Genomic DNA, 19127 nt, shown 5'->3' with positions numbered 1-19127 from the left:
CTGTCTGAGACGTTACCTGTCTGAGACGTCACCTGTCTGAGACGTTACCTGTCTGAAACGTTACCTGTCTGAGACGTTACCTGTCTGAGACGTTACCTGTCTGAAACGTTACCTGTCTGACTGTGATGATGTGAGACGTTACCTGTCTGAGACGTTACCTGTCTGAGACTTTACCTGTCTGACTGTGATGATGTGAGACGTTACCTGTCTAACTGTGATGATGTGAGACGTTACCTGTCTGACACGTTACCTGTCTGACTTTCTCCATTCCCAGAGTGATGATGTAAGAGATGACGATCCACTCCTGCAGGGACGGCCAGCGTTCCATCTTGACCAGGATGATGTAGTTGTACAAACACAGGTAGGCAAGGTAGGAGATCTGAGGAGACACGGAAAACAGCTCAGAGCTTTTATGAGAACATGTACACAAGACCAGAGGTCGGGGCAACAGTGGTGTTTTAGGACACAAGACCAGAGGTCGGGGCAACAGTGGTGTTTTAGGACACAAGACCAGAGGTTGGGGCAACAGTGGTGTTTTAGGACACAAGACCAGAGGTTGGGGCAACAGTGGTGTTTTAGGACACAAGACCAGAGGTTGGGGCAACAGTGGTGTTTTAGGACACAAGACCAGAGGTCGGGGCAACAGTGGTGTTTTAGGACACAAGACCAGAGGTTGGGGCAACAGTGGTGTTTTAGGACACAAGACCAGAGGTTGGGGCAACAGTGGTGTTTTAGGACACAAGACCAGAGGTTGGGGCAACAGTGGTGTTTTAGGACACAAGACCAGAGGTTGGGGCAACAGTGGTGTTTTAGGACACAAGACCAGAGGTTGGGGCAACAGTGGTGTTTTAGGACACAAGACCAGAGGTTGGGGCAACAGTGGTGTTTTAGGACACAAGACCAGAGGTTGGGGCAACAGTGGTGTTTTAGGACACAAGACCAGCGGTCTGGGCAACAGTGGTGTTTTAGGACACAAGACCAGAGGTTGGGGCAACAGTGGTGTTTTAGGACACAAGACCAGAGGTTGGGGCAACAGTGGTGTTTTAGGACACAAGACCAGAGGTTGGGGCAACAGTGGTGTTTTAGACCACAAGACCAGAGGTCGGGGCAACAGTGGTATTTTATACCACAAGATCAGAGGTCGGGGCAGCAGTGGTGTTTTAGGACACAAGACCAGAGGTCGGGGCAACAGTGGTGTTTTAGACCACAAGACCAGAGGTCAGGGCAGCAGTGGCGTTTTAGGACACAAGACCAGAGGTCAGGGCAGCAGTGGCGTTTTAGGACACAAGACCAGAGGTCGGGGCAGCAGTGGCGTTTTAGGACACAAGACCAGAGGTCGGGGCAACAGTGGCGTTTTAGGACACAAGACCAGAGGTCGGGGCAGCAGTGGCGTTTTAGGACACAAGACCAGAGGTCGGGGTAACAGTGGTGTTTTAGGACACAAGACCAGAGGTCGGGCAGCAAGTGTGTTTTAGGACACAAGACCAGAGGTCGGGGCAACAGTGGCGTTTTAGGACACAAGACCAGAGGTCGGGGCAGCAGTGGTGTTTTAGGACACAAGACCAGAGGTCAGGGCAGCAGTGGTGTTTTAGGACACAAGACCAGAGGTCGGGGCAGCAGTGGTGTTTTAGGACACAAGACCAGAGGTCGGGGCAGCAGTGGTGTTTTAGGACACAAGACCAGAGGTCGGGGCAACAGTGGTGTTTTAGGACACAAGACCAGAGGTCGGGGCAGCAGTGGTGTTTTAGGACACAAGACCAGAGGTCAGGGCAGCAGTGGTGTTTTAGGACACAAGACAAAGTGCTTCAGATCACCATTAGCTGATATCATATTATCATTATATTAAATAGTATTATATTATCTGTGGTTAAGGTCTATTTGTCACCTCTGTGCTGATAGTCATTTCAAAACAACAACATCAAGGTTTCACAGAAGTAAATTTCCAAAGTGTGTGGTGTTGAGAAATGCTTCCTAAATAACATTTCTTGTTTTTTTTAGTTGTATTAAAAGTCTACTTGCCGTGTTGAACCAGAATTTGGTGAAAGGAGTGTTGTAGAATTCATAGATCTTCTTTCCGATTGGAACTCTTCTCTTTTTTACGGCACTTTCTTCTTCATCCCCCTTTCTGGACACCCCATCAGCATTCACTTCCTGAAAGCATGGATCGACAGAAACAACCGCCATGAATTTACATTCACTTCCTGAAAGCATGGATCGACAGAAACAACCGCCATGAATTTACATTCACTTCCTGAAAGCATGGATCGACAGAAACAACCGCCATGAATTTACATTCACTTCCTGAAAGCATGGTCGACAGAAACAACCGCCATGAATTTACATTCACTTCCTGAAAGCATGGATCGACAGAAACAACCGTCATGAATGTACATTCACTTCCTGAAAGCATGGTCGACAGAAACAACCGTCATGAATTTACATTCACTTCCTGAAAGCATGGTCGACAGAAACAACCGCCATGAATTTACATTCACTTCCTGAAAGCATGGATCGACAGAAACAACCGCCATGAATTTACATTCACTTCCTGAAAGCATGGTCGACAGAAACAACCGCCATGAATTTACATTCACTTCCTGAAAGCATGGATCGACAGAAACAACCGCCATGAATTTACATTCACTTCCTGAAAGCATGGTCGACAGAAACAACCGCCATGAATTTACATTCGCTTCCTGAAAGCATGGTCGACAGAAACAACCGCCATGAATTTACATTCACTTCCTGAAAGCATGGTCGACAGAAACAACCGCCATGAATTTACATTCACTTCCTGAAAGCATGGATCGACAGAAACAACCGCCATGAATTTACATTCACTTCCTGAAAGCATGGATCGACAGAAACAACCACCATTAATTTACATTCACTTCCTGAAAGCATGGATCGACAGAAACAACCGCCATGAATTTACATTCACTTCCTGAAAGCATGGTCGACAGAAACAACCGCCATGAATTTACATTCGCTTCCTGAAAGCATGGTCGACAGAAACAACCGCCATGAATTTACATTCACTTCCTGAAAGCATGGTCAGGACTACCTGACATGATGACTCCTTGCTGTCCCCAGTCTACCTGGCCATGCTGCTGCTCCAGTTTCAACTTCCACCTGACTGTGCTGCTGCTCTAGTTTCAACTGTTCTGCCTTATTATTATTCGACCATGCTGGTCATTTATGAACATTGAACATCTTGGCCATGTTCTGTTATAATCTCCACCCGGCACAGCCAGAAGAGGACTGGCCACCCCACATAGCCTGGTTCCTCTCTAGGTTTCTTCCTAGGTATTGGCCTTTCTAGGGAGTTTTTCCTAGCCACCGTGCTTCTCCACCTGCATTGCTTGCTGTTTGGGGTTTTAGGCTGGGTTTCTGTACAGCACTTTGAGATATCAGCTGATGTACGAAGGGCTATATAAATAAATTTGATTTGATTTGATTTGATGGTCGACAGAAACAACCGCCATGAATTTACATTCACTTCCTGAAAGCATGGATCGACAGAAACAACCGCCATGAATTTACATTCACTTCCTGAAAGCATGGATCGACAGAAACAACCACCATTAATTTACATTCACTTCCTGAAAGCATGGATCGACAGAAACAACCGCCATGAATTTACATTCACTTCCTGAAAGCATGGATCGAAAGAAACAACCGCCATGAATTTACATACAGGATTAAATGTAAAGTAGTATTAGGTATTATTAAAAAAACAGATAAACCAATCAAGCAATCCACTGATGACCGACCGACCAATCAATCAATCAATCAACCAACCAATCAGATTGCTTGACTGTCAGCGTTCACCTTGCTGGATTTATTGTCATCGTCTTTGTCCTTCGCTTCTTCTTCGTTCTCCGCTGGGGCTTGACATGTCACTTCCTCCCCGAGTCGAAAATCCATGAGGAGAATCGAAGGTGGGAAAATGATGCCAAATATCACCTGTGGGACACAGAGACGAGAGAAGAAGGATTTCAGTTGAACTGCTATTTGTCTCAAACACCAAAATGACACAAAACCACACATTCTCGACCAGTTAATAGTATATTACATATTTATAAACCATCTATAAACCAATTAATAACGGGCTATAAACTCCTTATAAATAATTTGCAAACCTAGTATAAAGTATATATTAATATACTTTACATTGAGTATACCTTATACTCAAATACTTTACATTGAGTATACCTTATACTCAAATACTTTACATTGAGTATACCTTATACTCAAATACTTTACATTGAGTATACCTTATACTCAAATACTTTACATTGAGTATACCTTATACTCAAATACTTTACATTGAGTATACCTTATACTCAAATACTTTACATTGAGTATACCTTATACTCAAATACTTTACATTGAGTATACCTTATACTCAAATACTTTACATTGAGTATACCTTATACTCAAATACTTTACATTGAGTATACCTTATACTCAAATACTTTACATTGAGTATACCTTATACTCAAATACTTTACATTGAGTATACCTTATACTCAAATACTTTACATTGAGTATACCTTATACTCAAATACTTTACATTGAGTATACCTTATACTCAAATACTTTACATTGAGTATACCTTATACTCAAATACTTTACATTGAGTATACCTTATACTCAAATACTTTACATTGAGTATACCTTATACTCAAATACTTTACATTGAGTATACCTTATACTCAAATACTTTACATTGAGTATACCTAATTGAGTATGCCTAATGTAAAATGTTACCAGTGTGTTAGCCTAATGTAAAATGTTACCAGTGTGTTACCTTGATGTAAAGTGTAACCAGTGTGTTAGCCTAATGTAAAATGTTACCAGTGTGTTAGCCTAATGTAAAGTGTGACCAGTGTGTTAGCCTAATGTAAAGTGTTACCAGTGTGTTAGCCTAATGTAAAGTGTGACCAGTGTGTTAGCCTAATGTAAAATGTTACCAATATGTTAGCCTAATGTAAAATGTTACCAGTGTGTTAGCTTAATGTAAAATGTTACCAGTGTGTTAGCTTAATGTAAAATCTTACCAGTGTGTTAGCCTAATGTAAAATGTTACCAATATGTTAGCCTAATGTAAAATGTTACCAGTGTGTTAGCCTAATGTAAAGTGTTACCAATGTGTTAGCCTAATGTAAAATGTTACCAGTGTGTTAGCCTAATGTAAAATGTTACCAGTGTGTTAGCCTAATGTAAAGTGTTACCAGTGTGTTAGCCTAATGTAAAATGTTATCAATATGTTAGCCTAATGTAAAGTGTAACCAGTGTGTTAGCCTAATGTAAAGTGTAACCAGTGTGTTAGCCTAATGTAAAATGTTACCAATGTGTTAGCCTAATGTAAAGTGTTACCAGTGTGTTAGCCTAATGTAAAGTGTAACCAGTGTGTTAGCCTAATGTAAAATGTTACCAATGTGTTAGCCTAATGTAAAGTGTAACCAGTGTGTTAGCCTAATGTAAAATGTTACCAATGTGTTAGCCTAATGTAAAATGTTACCAGTGTGTTAGCCTAATGTAAAATGTTACCAATGTGTTAGCCTAATGTAAAATGTTACCAGTGTGTTAGCTTAAAGGATCTGCCCCTTTTTTTCAATTTTCGCCTAAAAATGACATACACAAATCTAACTGCCTGTAGTTCAGGACCTGAAGCAAGGATATGCATATTATTGATACAGTTTGAAAGGAAACACTTTGGAGTTTGTGAAAATGTCAAATTAATGTCGGAGAATATAACACATTAGATCTGGTAAAAGATAATACAAAGAAAAAATGTGTTTTTAAAATATTTTTTTGTACCATCATCTTTGAAATGCAAGAGAAAGGCCATAATGTATTATTCCAGCGCAGGTGTAATTTAGATGTTGCCCACTAGCAACAGTGTATGTGCAAAGTTTTAGATGGATCCAATGAACCACTGTATTTCTGTTCAAAATGTTGTATCATGCCCAAATGTGCCAAATTGGTTTATTAATACATTTTTAAGTTCATAACTGTGCACTCTCCTCAAACAATAGCATTGTATTATTTCACTGTAATAGCTACTGTAAATTGGACAGTGCATTTAGATTAACAAGAATTTAAGCTTTCTGTCAATATCAGATATGTCTATATCCTGGGAAATATTCTTGGTACTTATAACCTCATGCTAATCACATTAGCCTAGTTTAGCTCAACCGTCCCGCGGGGGACCCACAGATCCTGTAGAGGTTTTTAACCCCTTAAGGTCAATGTCTGCACCCTGCGGAAATCCAATAGGAGTAATACAAAAATCCCAATAAAAATCTGTCAGTTTAAGCTAGAGATACACCACATACACCAGCAGTGTGTGGATTTGGCTTTTTCAGCCACACCCATTACGGACAGAGCTCAGTGACTTTCAATGTGGCACCGTCATAGGATGTCACCTTTTCAAGCAAGTCAGTTCATTACATTTCTGCCCTGCTAGGCCCCGATCAGCTGTAAGTGCTGTTATTGTGAAGTGGAAACGTCTAGGAGCAACAACGGCTCAGCTGTGAAGTGGTAGGCCACACAAGCTCACAGAATGGGACCGTCGAGTGCTGAAGCGCGTAGCGAGTAAAAATTGTCTGTCCTCGGTTACAACACTCACTACCGAGTTCCAAACTGCCTGTGGAAAAAACGTCAGCACAAGAACTGTTCGTTGGAAGCTTCATGAAATGGGTTTCCATGGCCGAGCAGCCGCACACAAGCCTAACATCATCATGCGCAATGTCAAGCGTCGGCTGGAGTGGTGTAACGCTCGCCACCATTGGACTCTGGAGCAGTGGAAACACTTTCTCTGGAGTGATGAATCACGCTTCACCATCTGGCAGTCCGACGGACAAATATGGGTTTGGCGGATGCCAGAAGAACGCTACCTGTCCCAATGCAATAGTACCAACTGTTTGGTGGAGGAGGAATAATGGTCTGGGGCTGTTTTTCATGGTTCGGGCCCCTTAGTTCCAGTGAAGGGAAATCTTAACGCTACAGAATACAATGACATTCTAGAGGATTCTGTGCTTCCAACTCTGTGGCAACAGTTTGAGGAAGGCCATTTCCTGTTTCAGCATAACAATGCCCCCATGCACAAAGCAAGTTCCATACAGAAATGGTTTGTCAAGATCGGTGTGGAAGAACTTGACTGGCCTGCGAGGAGCCCTGACCGCAACCCCATCGAACACCTTTGGGATGAATTGGAACACCGATTGCGAGTCAGGCACCACATCAGTGGCCCAACATCAGTGTCCCCTCAGCAATGTTCCAACATCTAGTGGAAAACCTTCCTAGAAGAGTGGAGGCTGTTATAGCAGCAATGTTCCAACATCTAGTGGAAAGCCTTCCCAGAAGAGTGGAGGCTGTTATAGCAGCAATGTTCCAACATCTAGTGGAAAGCCTTCCCAGAAGAGTGGAGGCTGTTATAGCTGCAATGTTCCAACATCTAGTGGAAAGCCTTCCCAGAAGAGGGGAGGCTGTTATAGCAGCAATGTTCCAACATCTAGTGGAAAGCCTTCCCAGAAGAGTGGAGGCTGTTATAGCAGCAAAGGGGGGACAAACTCCTTATTAATGTCCATGACTTTGGACTGAGATGATGGACGAGCAGTGTATCTGTTTTTGCATTGGATGCATCTCAATCCACCCCATCTGCAGTGAAAGGTGACAGAGCTGCCGCGGTGTTTGTCAGACCATGAGACATCCCATCTACGGTGAAAGGTGACAGAGCTGCCACGGTGTTTGTCAGACCATGAGACATCCTGAAAATCAATCTTCTCATAAAATTGTCTGTAGCCTACAAATCCTGCTATGGAAAGATGATTCTCTCGTGAACAAGATGGTGTTCTCCGACTTGCTCTAGGACCCCTACAAGCCTCTGGGACTTTTCTGAAGTTGGTACAGCTGATCTGACAACTTCTGTCTGTAGCCTCCGAACAGTTTTGGTTACACACTAATCTGACCCATCTGTGGAAAAGTGAGACTCTCACGAACACGTAGAAGTTGGTTGTTTGGCGTTAGATGAGTCTTGTGAGGCTTGTGGGCATCCTAAGGCCTGGTCCCCTGGTACCAGTTGAAAAAATGAATGGAAGTACTGTATGCACACCATATACTCACACTACACTGTCACTCCCACACAAGTCCCTCACACATTCAAACGTTACACACGCACACATTTTTTAAAATTATTATAACTTTTTAAATTCTGCATCTTTGTAGAAGGTGCATAAGAAAGCATTTCAATGTAAAGCCTACACCAGTTGTATTCGGAGCCTGTGATAAAATACCATTTGATGTCATTCCAGGTTCAATGTTTGACATGACTGAGTTAGCTGAAGTTGTCTAGCTAGCTAGCAAGTGACAAGAACGTTATCCAGCCTGCATAGCAACCATTTTGTTTAGAACGGATAATCAGTCCTTTTGCATAGCAACCATGCAAAAAATAATTAAGGACTGGGTGGCGTCTGTAGCAACTTGACCAAAATAACTAACATCCAGGATTTTTGTCTGGACTATATCTTCTGGTGAAATAATGACATTTTATGAATTATGAATAAATAAATAAAATATGTAATTCACTGTTATTTTAGTATGTTGGTAACAGTTTTATAAAAGCAATAAGACACGGGAGGCAGTGATGTATCATGAATACAGTCACAGGTAAAATGGGTTGATTGGCTCTCTGCTATCGCTTGGCCATGTTCAGGTCTTTAACCCACCTTGAACCCGTTCCTCTTGCCCATTCTCAGACATCCCATCCACATATCAGTGAGCAGCATCTGACTGCAGGTGTGGGCGATGAAGTCTCTGTGCTTGGCGGCTACAGCCAGTTTCAGGCAGGTAGAGTCGCTCCAGTTCTTTAGCTGATAGGTCAGTAGTTTCATGGCCACCTGCTCATCGTGCTTATAGGACTGGTCTAGGAGCTCGTAGGCCAGCTGGCCAAACTCTCTGAGGAGGGAAGAAGGAAGACGTTGTGCTTCGGGGGTCAATTCCATTTACAATTCCAATTTTCTTATTTGGAATTTGAGTTTGCTTCCTGAATTTCCTCACTAATGTGGCCCCAACGCTGTTAGATTGAAAGCTTTCTGCTAGCTAGACCCTCACTAACTTGACCCCCACACTGTTAAATCTTTCTGCTAGCTAGTCCCTCACTAACTTGACCCCAACACTGTTAAATCTTTCTGCTAGCTAGTCCCTCACTAACTTGACCCCAACACTGTTAGATTGAAACCTTTCTGCTAGCTAGTCCCTCACTAACTTGACCCCAACACTGTTAAATCTTTCTGCTAGCTAGTCACTCACTAACTTGACCCCAACACTGTTAAATCTTTCTGCTAGCTAGCCCCTCACTAACTTGACCCCAACACTGTTAAACCTTTCTGCTAGCTAGTCCCTCACTAACTTGACCCACACACTGTTAAATTTAAACCTTTCTGCTAGCTAGTCCCTCACTAACTTGACCCCAATGCTGTTAAATCTAAACCTTTCTGCTAGCTAGTCCCTCACTAACTTGACCCCAACACTGTTAGATTGAAACCTTTCTGCTAGCTTGCCTCTCACTAACTTGACCCCAACACTGTTAGATTGAAACCTTTCTGCTAGCTAGCCCCTCACTAACTTGACCCCAACACTGTTAGATTGAAACCTTTCTGCTAGCTAGTCCCTCACTAACTTGACCCCAACACTGTTAAATCTTTCTGCTAGCTAGTCACTCACTAACTTGACCCCAACACTGTTAAATCTTTCTGCTAGCTAGTCCCTCACTAACTTGACCCCAACACTGTTAGATTGAAACCTTTCTGCTAGCTAGCCCCTCACTAACTTGGAATTGTTTTCCAGGTCCTGGAAGATGTCGTCCACCAGTTCACTCTGAGACGACTCGTGGGCCATGGCCTTGTACAGCTTACAGGCCACCAGAGCTTTGGCCATGGCCTCTTCCCCCCTCTTCCACAGGAACAGAGCCATCTTCTGACGCTTCATGAGAACGGCCCACACCATCAGCTCATGGAACGGGTACTGGAAGCGGCTGACCTCCGGGTCGTCCACATCGATGTCGATCTCTTCCTCTTTCTTCTTCTTCTTCTTCCTCTTGCCTTTTCCTCCAGGCTCGTCGTCCTGGTATGAATCAGATGGACATTAGAAATATGAAGTATTGGGTGTAGGGCGAATCTTAACTTCACTTCACTGAAGTCAAATGTTTACTTAGACATGCATTGATACCAATGGGAGACTAAGTGGATTCTCCCCTGTATACAGAAATGAATTCAAGTGGTTATTGTATTGGTATGGATGATATTGTAATGAAACAGCAGGGAGAAGGCCTCGAACCCTCAACCTTCTTGCCCGAAGTCCAGAGTGCTATCGACTGTGCCTCAAAAGCATGCTCGTGCGGCAGAGTCGATTTCCGCGCTTATAAACCCAGGGTCGTGACGATATGTAAATATAAAATGTCGCTAAGTAGAACAACGGTGCTAAGTGAAAGACGAGACACTCACCTCCAGTCCTAACATTTTTAAAGCTTTCGGCTGTGAAACAAAACAAGGGGAGGGGACAGCATTTAATTAGCATGATTAACATTAGCATTCATGTTAGCATTAGCAGTAGCATTCATGTTAGCATTAGCATTAGCATTCATGTTAGCATTAGCATTAGCATTCATGTTAGCATTATCATTAGCATTCATGTTAGCATTAGCATTAGCATTCATGTTAGCATTAGCATTAGCATTCATGTTAGCATTAGCATTAGCATTCATGTTAGCATTAGCATTAGCATTCATGTTAGCATTAGCATTAGCATTTTATATATTATATATTATTAAAGTTATTATTACACTGAACAAAAATATTTAAATGCAACACGCAACAATTTCAAAGATTTTACTGAGTTACAGTTCATATAAGGAAATCAGTCAATTGAAATAAATTTATTATTTATTTCAAATAATGTGCTTCTACGTCTGCGTTGCTTCCTGTTTGGGGTTTTAGGCTGGGTTTCTGTATAGCACTTTGTGACATCGGCGGATGCAAAAAGGGCTTTATAAATACATTTGATTTGATTTGATTCATTCGGCCCTAATCTATGGATTTCACATGACTGGGAATACAGACATGCATTGGTCAGTATCTGGTGTGACCACCATTTGCCTCATGCAGCGAGACACATCTCCTTCGCATAGAGTTGATCAGGCTGTTGATTTGTGGCCTGTGAAATGTTGTCCCACTGCTCTTCAATGGCTGTGGGAACTGGAACAAGCTGTCGTACACATCGATCCAGAGCATCCCAAACATGCTCAGTGGGTAACATATCTGGTGAGTATGCAGGCCATGGAAGAACTGGGACATTTTCAGCATCCGGGAATTGTGTACAGATCCTTGTGACATGGGGCTGTGCATTATCATGTTGAAACATGAGGTGATGGCGGCAGATGAATGTCACGAAAATGGGACTCAAGATCTCGTCATGGTATCTCCGTGCATTCAAATTTCCATCGATAAAATGCTGTTGTGTTTGTTTTCCGTAACTTATGCCTGCCCCATACCATAACCCCACTGCCACCATGGGGCTCTCTGTTCACAACGTTGACATCAGCAAACACCATACCATAACCCCATACCATCATGGTGTGTGTCCTCTGTTCACAACGTTGACATCAGCAAACTGCTCGCCCACACAACACCATACACGCTATCTGCCATCTGCCCGGTACAGTTGAAACCGGGATTAATCCGTGAAGAACACACTACTCCAGCGTGCCAGTGGTCATCGAAGGTGAAGATTTGCCCACTGATGTCGGTTATGACGCCGAACTGCAGTCAGCTCAAGACCCTGGTGAGGAAGACGAGGACGCAGATGAGCTTCCCTGAGATGGTTTCTGACAGTTTTTGCAGAAATTCTTTGGTTGTGCAAACCCACAGTTTCATCAGCTGTCCGAGTGGCGGGTCTCAGACGATCCTGCAGGTGAAGAATCTGGATGTGGAGGTCCTGGGCTGGCGTGGTTACACGTGGTCTGGGGTTGTGATGCCGGTTGGACGTACTGCCAAATTCTCAAAAATGACATTGGAGGCGGCTTATGGTAGAGAAATGAACATTCAATTCTCTGGCAAGACATTCCTGCAGTCTGCATGCCAATTGCACACTCGCTCAAAACTTGAGACATCCGCGGCATTGTGTTGTGTGACAAAACTGCACATTTTAGAGTGGCCCTTTATTGTCCCCAGCACAAGGTGCACCTGTGTAACGATCATGCTGTTTAATATGCCACACCTCTCTGGTGGATGGATTATCTTGGCAAAGGAGAAATACTCACTAACAGGGAAGTAAACAAATGTAAACACAACATTTAAGAGAAATATGCTTTAATATGGAAACATTTCTGTGATCTTTTATTTCAGCTCATGAAAAATAGGAGCAACACTTTACATGTTGCGTTTCTATATTTGTTCAGTGTATTATATTCAGATCTGTAAAGGGAGTGTTTCTCCTCACTCTTTTTAAACCGTAAAGGTTGTTGTAGAGGGTGCGGAACTGTTTCCTGGTGTAGTTACAGCGATAAGCCCCGCCCATCAGGAACTCCAGGACCAATCCGATATCGATCAAGGTGATCTGGTAATCCGGTGGAAGATTTCCCTGAAACACCAAACAACCATCATCATTATACTGTTACTGTTTTCACGTTACTATAGGAGGTCAATATTAGGTATCACTACTATAGGGGGTCAATATTAGGTAACACTTTACTATAGGGGGTCAATATTAGGTAACACTACTATTGGGGGTCAATATTAGGTAACACTACTATTGGGGGTCAATATTAGGTAACACTACTATAGGGGGTCAATATTAGGTATCACTACTATAGGGGTCAATATTAGGTAACAGTTTACTATAGGGGGTCAATATTAGGTAACACTACTATAGGGGGTCAATATTAGGTAACACTACTATAGGGGGTCAATATTAGGTATCACTACTGTAGGGGGTCAATATTAGGTATCACTTTACTACAGGGGGTCAATATTAGGTATCACTTTACTATAGGGGGTCAATATTAGGTATCACTTTACTATAGGGGGTCAATATTAGGTATCACCACTATAGGGGGTCAATATTAGGTAACACTTTACTATAGGGGGTCAATATTAGGTATCACTACTATAGGGGGTCAATATTAGGTAACACTTTACTATAGGGGGTCAATATTAGATAACACTTTACTATAGGGGGTCAATATTAGATAACACTTTACTATAGGGGGGTCAATATTAGGTATCACCACTATAGGGGGTCAATATTAGGTATCACTACTATAGGGGGTCAGTATTAGGTATCACTACTATAGGGGGTCAATATTAGGTAACACTTTACTATAGGGGGTCAATATTAGGTATCACTACTATAGGGGGTCAATATTAGGTATCACTACTATAGGGGGTCAATATTAGGTAACACTACTATAGGGGGTCAATATTAGGTGTCACTTTACTATAGGGGGGTCAATATTAGGTATCACTACTATAGGGGGTCAATATTAGGTATCACTACTATAGGGGGTCAATATTAGGTAACAATACTATAGGGGTCAATATTAGGTAACACTTTAATATAGGGGGGTCAATATTAGGTATCACTACTATATGGGGTCAATATTAGGTAACAGGTTACTATAGGGGTCAATATTAGGTAACACTACTATAGGGGGTCAATATTAGGTAACAGGTTACTATAGGGGGTCAATATTAGGTATCACTACTATAGGGGGGTCAATATTAGGTATCACTACTATAGGGGGTCAATATTAGGTAACAGGTTACTATAGGGGTCAATATTAGGTAACAGGTTACTATAGGGGTCAATATTAGGTAACACTACTATAGGGGTCAATATCAGGTAACAGGTTACTATAGGGGTCAATATTAGGTAACACTACTATAGGGGTCAATATTAGGTAACACTACTATAGGGGGTCAATATTAGGTAACACATTACTATAGGGGTTAATATTAGGTAACACTTTACTATAGGGGGTCAATATTAGGTAGCACTTTACTATAGGGGGTCAATATTGGGTATCACTACTATAGGGGGTCAATATTAGGTATCACTACTATAGGGGGTCAATATTAGGTATCACTACTATAGGGGGTCAATATTTGGTAACACTACTATAGGGGGTCAATATTAGGTAACACTACTATAGGGGGTCAATATCAGGTAACGGGTTACTATAGGGGGTCAATATTAGGTATCACTACTATAGGGGGTCAATATTATGTATCACTTTACTATAGGGGGTCAATATTATGTATCACTTTACTATAGGGGGTCAATATTAGGTATCACTTTACTATAGGGGGTCAATATTAGGTAACACTTTACTATAGGGGGTCAATATTAGGTATCACTACTATAGGGGGTCAATATTAGGTAACACTACTATAGGGGGTCAATATCAGGTAACGGGTTACTATAGGGGGTCAATATTATGTATCACTACTATAGGGGGTCAATATTAGGTAACGGGTTACTATAGGGGGTCAATATTATGTATCACTTTACTACAGAGGGTCAATATAGAATATATAACACCTTTATGAAACCAGTCATAACACCTTATGAAACCAGTCATAACACCTTTATGAAACCAGTCATAACACCTTAATGAAACCAGTCATAACACCTTTATGAAACCAGTCATAACACCTTTATGAAACCAGTCATAACACCTTTATGAAACCAGTCATAACACCTTAATGAAACCAGTCATAACACCTTTATGAAACAAGTCATAACACCTTTATGAAACCAGTCATAACACCTTTATGAAACCAGTCATAACACCTTTATGAAACCAGTCATAACACCTTAATGAAACCAGTCATAACACCTTTATGAAACCAGTCATAACACCTTTATGAAACCAGTCATAACACCTTTATGAAACCAGTCATAACACCTTTATGAAACCAGTCATAACACCTTTATGAAACCAGTCATAACACCTTTATGAAACCAGTCATAACACCTTTATGAAACCAGTCATAACACCTTTATGAAACCAGTCATAACACCTTTATGAAACCAGTCACAACACCTTTATGAAACCAGTCATAACACCAGTCATAACACCTTTATGAACCAGTCATAACACCTTTATGAAACCAGTCATAACACCTTATGAAACCAGTCATAACACCTAATGAAACCAGTCATAACACCTTTATGAAACCAGTCATAACACCTTTATGAAACCAGTCATAACATCTTTATGAAACCAGTCATAACACCTTTATGAAACCAGTCATAACACCTTTATGAAACCAGTCATAACACCTTTATGAAACCAGTCATAACACCTTTATGAAACCAGTCATAACACCTTTATGAAACCAGTCATAACACCTTTATGAACCAGTCATAACACCTTTATGAAACCAGTCATAACACCGTTATGAAACCAGTCATAACACCTTAATGAAACCAGTCATAACACCTTGTATGAAACAGTCATAACACCTTATGAACACCAGTCATAACACCTTTATGAAACCAGTCCATAACACCTTTATGAAACCAGTCATAACACCTTAATGAAACCAGTCATAACACCTTTATGAAACCAGTCATAACACCTTTATGAAACCAGTCATAACACCTTTATGAACCAGTCATAACACCTTTATGAAACCAGTCATAACACCTTTATGAAACCAGTCATAACACCTTTATGAACCAGTCATAACACCTTTATGAAACCAGTCATAACACCTTTATGAAACCAGTCATAACACCTTTATGAAACCAGTCATACACCTTTATGAAACCAGTCATAACACCTTTATGAAACCAGTCACAACACCTTTATGAAACCAGTCATAACACCAGTCATAACACCTTTATGAAACCAGTCATAACACCTTTATGAAACCAGTCATAACACCTTAATGAAACCAGTCATAACACCTTTATGAAACCAGTCATAACACCTTTATGAAACCAGTCATAAACATCTTTATGAAACCAGTCATAAACACCTTTATGAAACCAGTCATAACACCTTTATGAAACCAGTCCTAACACCTTTATGAAACCAGTCATAACACCTTTATGAACCAGTCATAAACACCTTTATGAAACCAGTCATAACCCTTTATGAAAACCAGTCATAACACCTTTATGAAACCAGTCATAACACCGTTATGAAACCAGTCATAACACCTTAATGAAACCAGTCATAACACCTTTATGAAACCAGTCATAACACCTTAATGAAACCAGTCTTAACACCTTTATGAAACCAGTCATAACACCTTTATGAAACCAGTCATAACACCTTTATGAAACCAGTCATAACACCTTTATGAAACCAGTCATAACACCTTTATGAACCAGTCACAACACCTTTATGAACCAGTCATAACACCAGTCATAACACCTTTATGAAACCAGTCATAACACCTTTATGAAACCAGTCATAACACCTTTATGAAACCAGTCATAACACCTTTATGAAACCAGTCATAACACCTTTATGAAACCAGTCATAACACCTTTATGAAACCAGTCATAACACCAGTCATAACACCTTTATGAAACCAGTCATAACACCTTTATGAAACCAGTCATAACACCGTTATGAACCAGTCATAACACCTTAATGAAACCAGTCATAACACCTTTATGAAACCAGTCATAACACCTTAATGAAACCAGTCTTAACACCTTTATGAAACCAGTCATAACACCTTTATGAAACCAGTCATAACACCTTTATGAAACCAGTCATAACACCTTTATGAAACCAGTCATAACACCTTTATGAAACCAGTCACAACACCTTTATGAAACCAGTCATAACACCAGTCATAACACCTTTATGAAAACCAGTCATAACACCTTTATGAAACCAGTCATAACACCTTTATGAAACCAGTCATAACACCTTTATGAAACCAGTCATAACACCTTTATGAAACCAGTCATAACACCTTTATGAAACCAGTCATAACACCTTTATGAAACCAGTCATAACACCTTTATGAAACCAGTCATAACACCTTTATGAAAACCAGTCATAACACCTTTATGAAACCAGTCATAACACCTTTATGAAACCAGTCATAACACCTTTATGAAAACCAGTCATAACACCTTTATGAAACCAGTCATAACACCGTTATGAAACCAGTCATAACACCTTAATGAAACCAGTCATAACACCTTTATGAAACCAGTCATAACACCTTAATGAAACCAGTCTTAACACCTTTATGAAACCAGTCATAACACCTTTATGAAACCAGTCATAACACCTTTATGAAACCAGTCATAACACCTTTATGAAACCAGTCATAACACCTTTATGAAACCAGTCACAACACCTTTATGAAACCAGTCATAACACCAGTCATAACACCTTTATGAAACCAGTCATAACACCTTTATGAAACCAGTCATAACACCTTTATGAAACCAGTCATAACACCTTATGAAACCAGTCATAACACCTTTATGAAACCAGTCATAACACCTTATGAAACCAGTCATAACACCTTTATGAAACCAGTCATAACACCAGTCATAACACCTTTATGAAACCAGTCATAACACCTTTATGAAACCAGTCATAACACCGTTATGAAACCAGTCATAACACCTTAATGAAACCAGTCATAACACCTTTATGAAACCAGTCATAACACCTTAATGAAACCAGTCTTAACACCTTTATGAAACCAGTCATAACACCTTATGAAACCAGTCATAACACCTTTATGAAACCAGTCATAACACCTTTATGAAACCAGTCATAACACCTTTATGAAACCAGTCACAACACCTTTATGAAACCAGTCATAACACCAGTCATAACACCTTTATGAAACCAGTCATAACACCTTTATGAAACCAGTCATAACACCTTTATGAAACCAGTCATAACACCTTTATGAAACCAGTCATAACACCTTTATGAAACCAAGTCATAACACCTTTATGAAACCAGTCATAACACCTTTATGAAAACCAGTCATAACACCTTTATGAAACCAGTCATAACACCGTTATGAACCAGTCATAACACCTTAATGAAACCAGTCATAACACCTTTATGAAACCAGTCATAACACCTTAATGAAACCAGTCTTAACACCTTTATGAAACCAGTCATAACACCTTTATGAAACCAGTCATAACACCTTTATGAAACCAGTCATAACACCTTTATGAAACCAGTCATAACACCTTTATGAAACCAGTCACAACACCTTTATGAAACCAGTCATAACACCAGTCATAACACCTTTATGAAACCAGTCATAACACCTTTATGAAACCAGTCATAACACCTTTATGAAACCAGTCATAACACCTTTATGAAACCAGTCATAACACCTTTATGAAACCAGTCATAACACCTTTATGAAACCAGTCCATAACACCTTTATGAAACCAGTCATAACACCAGTCATAACACCTTTATGAAACCAGTCATAACACCTTTATGAAACCAGTCATAACACCGTTATGAAACCAGTCATAACACCTTAATGAAACCAGTCATAACACCTTTATGAAACCAGTCATAACACCTTAATGAAACCAGTCTTAACACCTTTATGAAACCAGTCATAACACCTTTATGAAACCAGTCATAACACCTTTATGAAACCAGTCATAACACCTTTATGAAACCAGTCATAACACCTTTATGAAACCAGTCACAACACCTTTATGAAACCAGTCATAACACCAGTCATAACACCTTTATGAAACCAGTCATAACACCTTTATGAAACCAGTCATAACACCTTTATGAAAACCAGTCATAACACCTTATGAAACCAGTCATAACACCTTTATGAAACCAGTCATAACACCTTTATGAAACCAGTCATAACACCTTTATGAAACCAGTCATAACACCTTTATGAAACCAGTCATAACACCTTTATGAAACCAGTCATAACACCTTTATGAAACCAGTCATAACACCTTTATGAAACCAGTCATAACACCTTTATGAACCAGTCCATAACACCTTTATGAAACCAGTCATAACACCTTTATGAAACCAGTCATAACACCGTTATGAAACCAGTCATAACACCTTA

At 40.6% G+C, this 19127-nt stretch overlaps 1 protein-coding gene across 1 annotated transcript in view; it reads right to left on the bottom strand.

The window, feature by feature from the left end:
- Positions 1–19127, bottom strand: part of LOC109886492 (transient receptor potential cation channel subfamily M member 1) — a 90148-nt gene that overhangs the window by 40902 nt on the left and 30119 nt on the right. The window contains exons 14-20 of the mRNA XM_031812755.1: positions 12505–12645; positions 10512–10541; positions 9839–10131; positions 8736–8964; positions 3832–3966; positions 2020–2151; positions 251–379 (exon numbers count right to left, since the gene is read on the bottom strand). Coding sequence (XP_031668615.1) covers positions 251–379; positions 2020–2151; positions 3832–3966; positions 8736–8964; positions 9839–10131; positions 10512–10541; positions 12505–12645 — 1089 coding nt within the window. The remainder of the gene's footprint in view (positions 1–250; positions 380–2019; positions 2152–3831; positions 3967–8735; positions 8965–9838; positions 10132–10511; positions 10542–12504; positions 12646–19127) is intronic.

The sequence above is a fragment of the Oncorhynchus kisutch genome, unplaced genomic scaffold (genome assembly GCF_002021735.2).
Source record: "Oncorhynchus kisutch isolate 150728-3 unplaced genomic scaffold, Okis_V2 Okis03b-Okis08b_hom, whole genome shotgun sequence".
Taxonomy (NCBI): Eukaryota; Metazoa; Chordata; class Actinopteri; order Salmoniformes; family Salmonidae; genus Oncorhynchus; species Oncorhynchus kisutch.
Note: the sequence above shows the minus strand (reverse complement) of the source record. Positions and strands in the feature narration are given on the sequence as shown.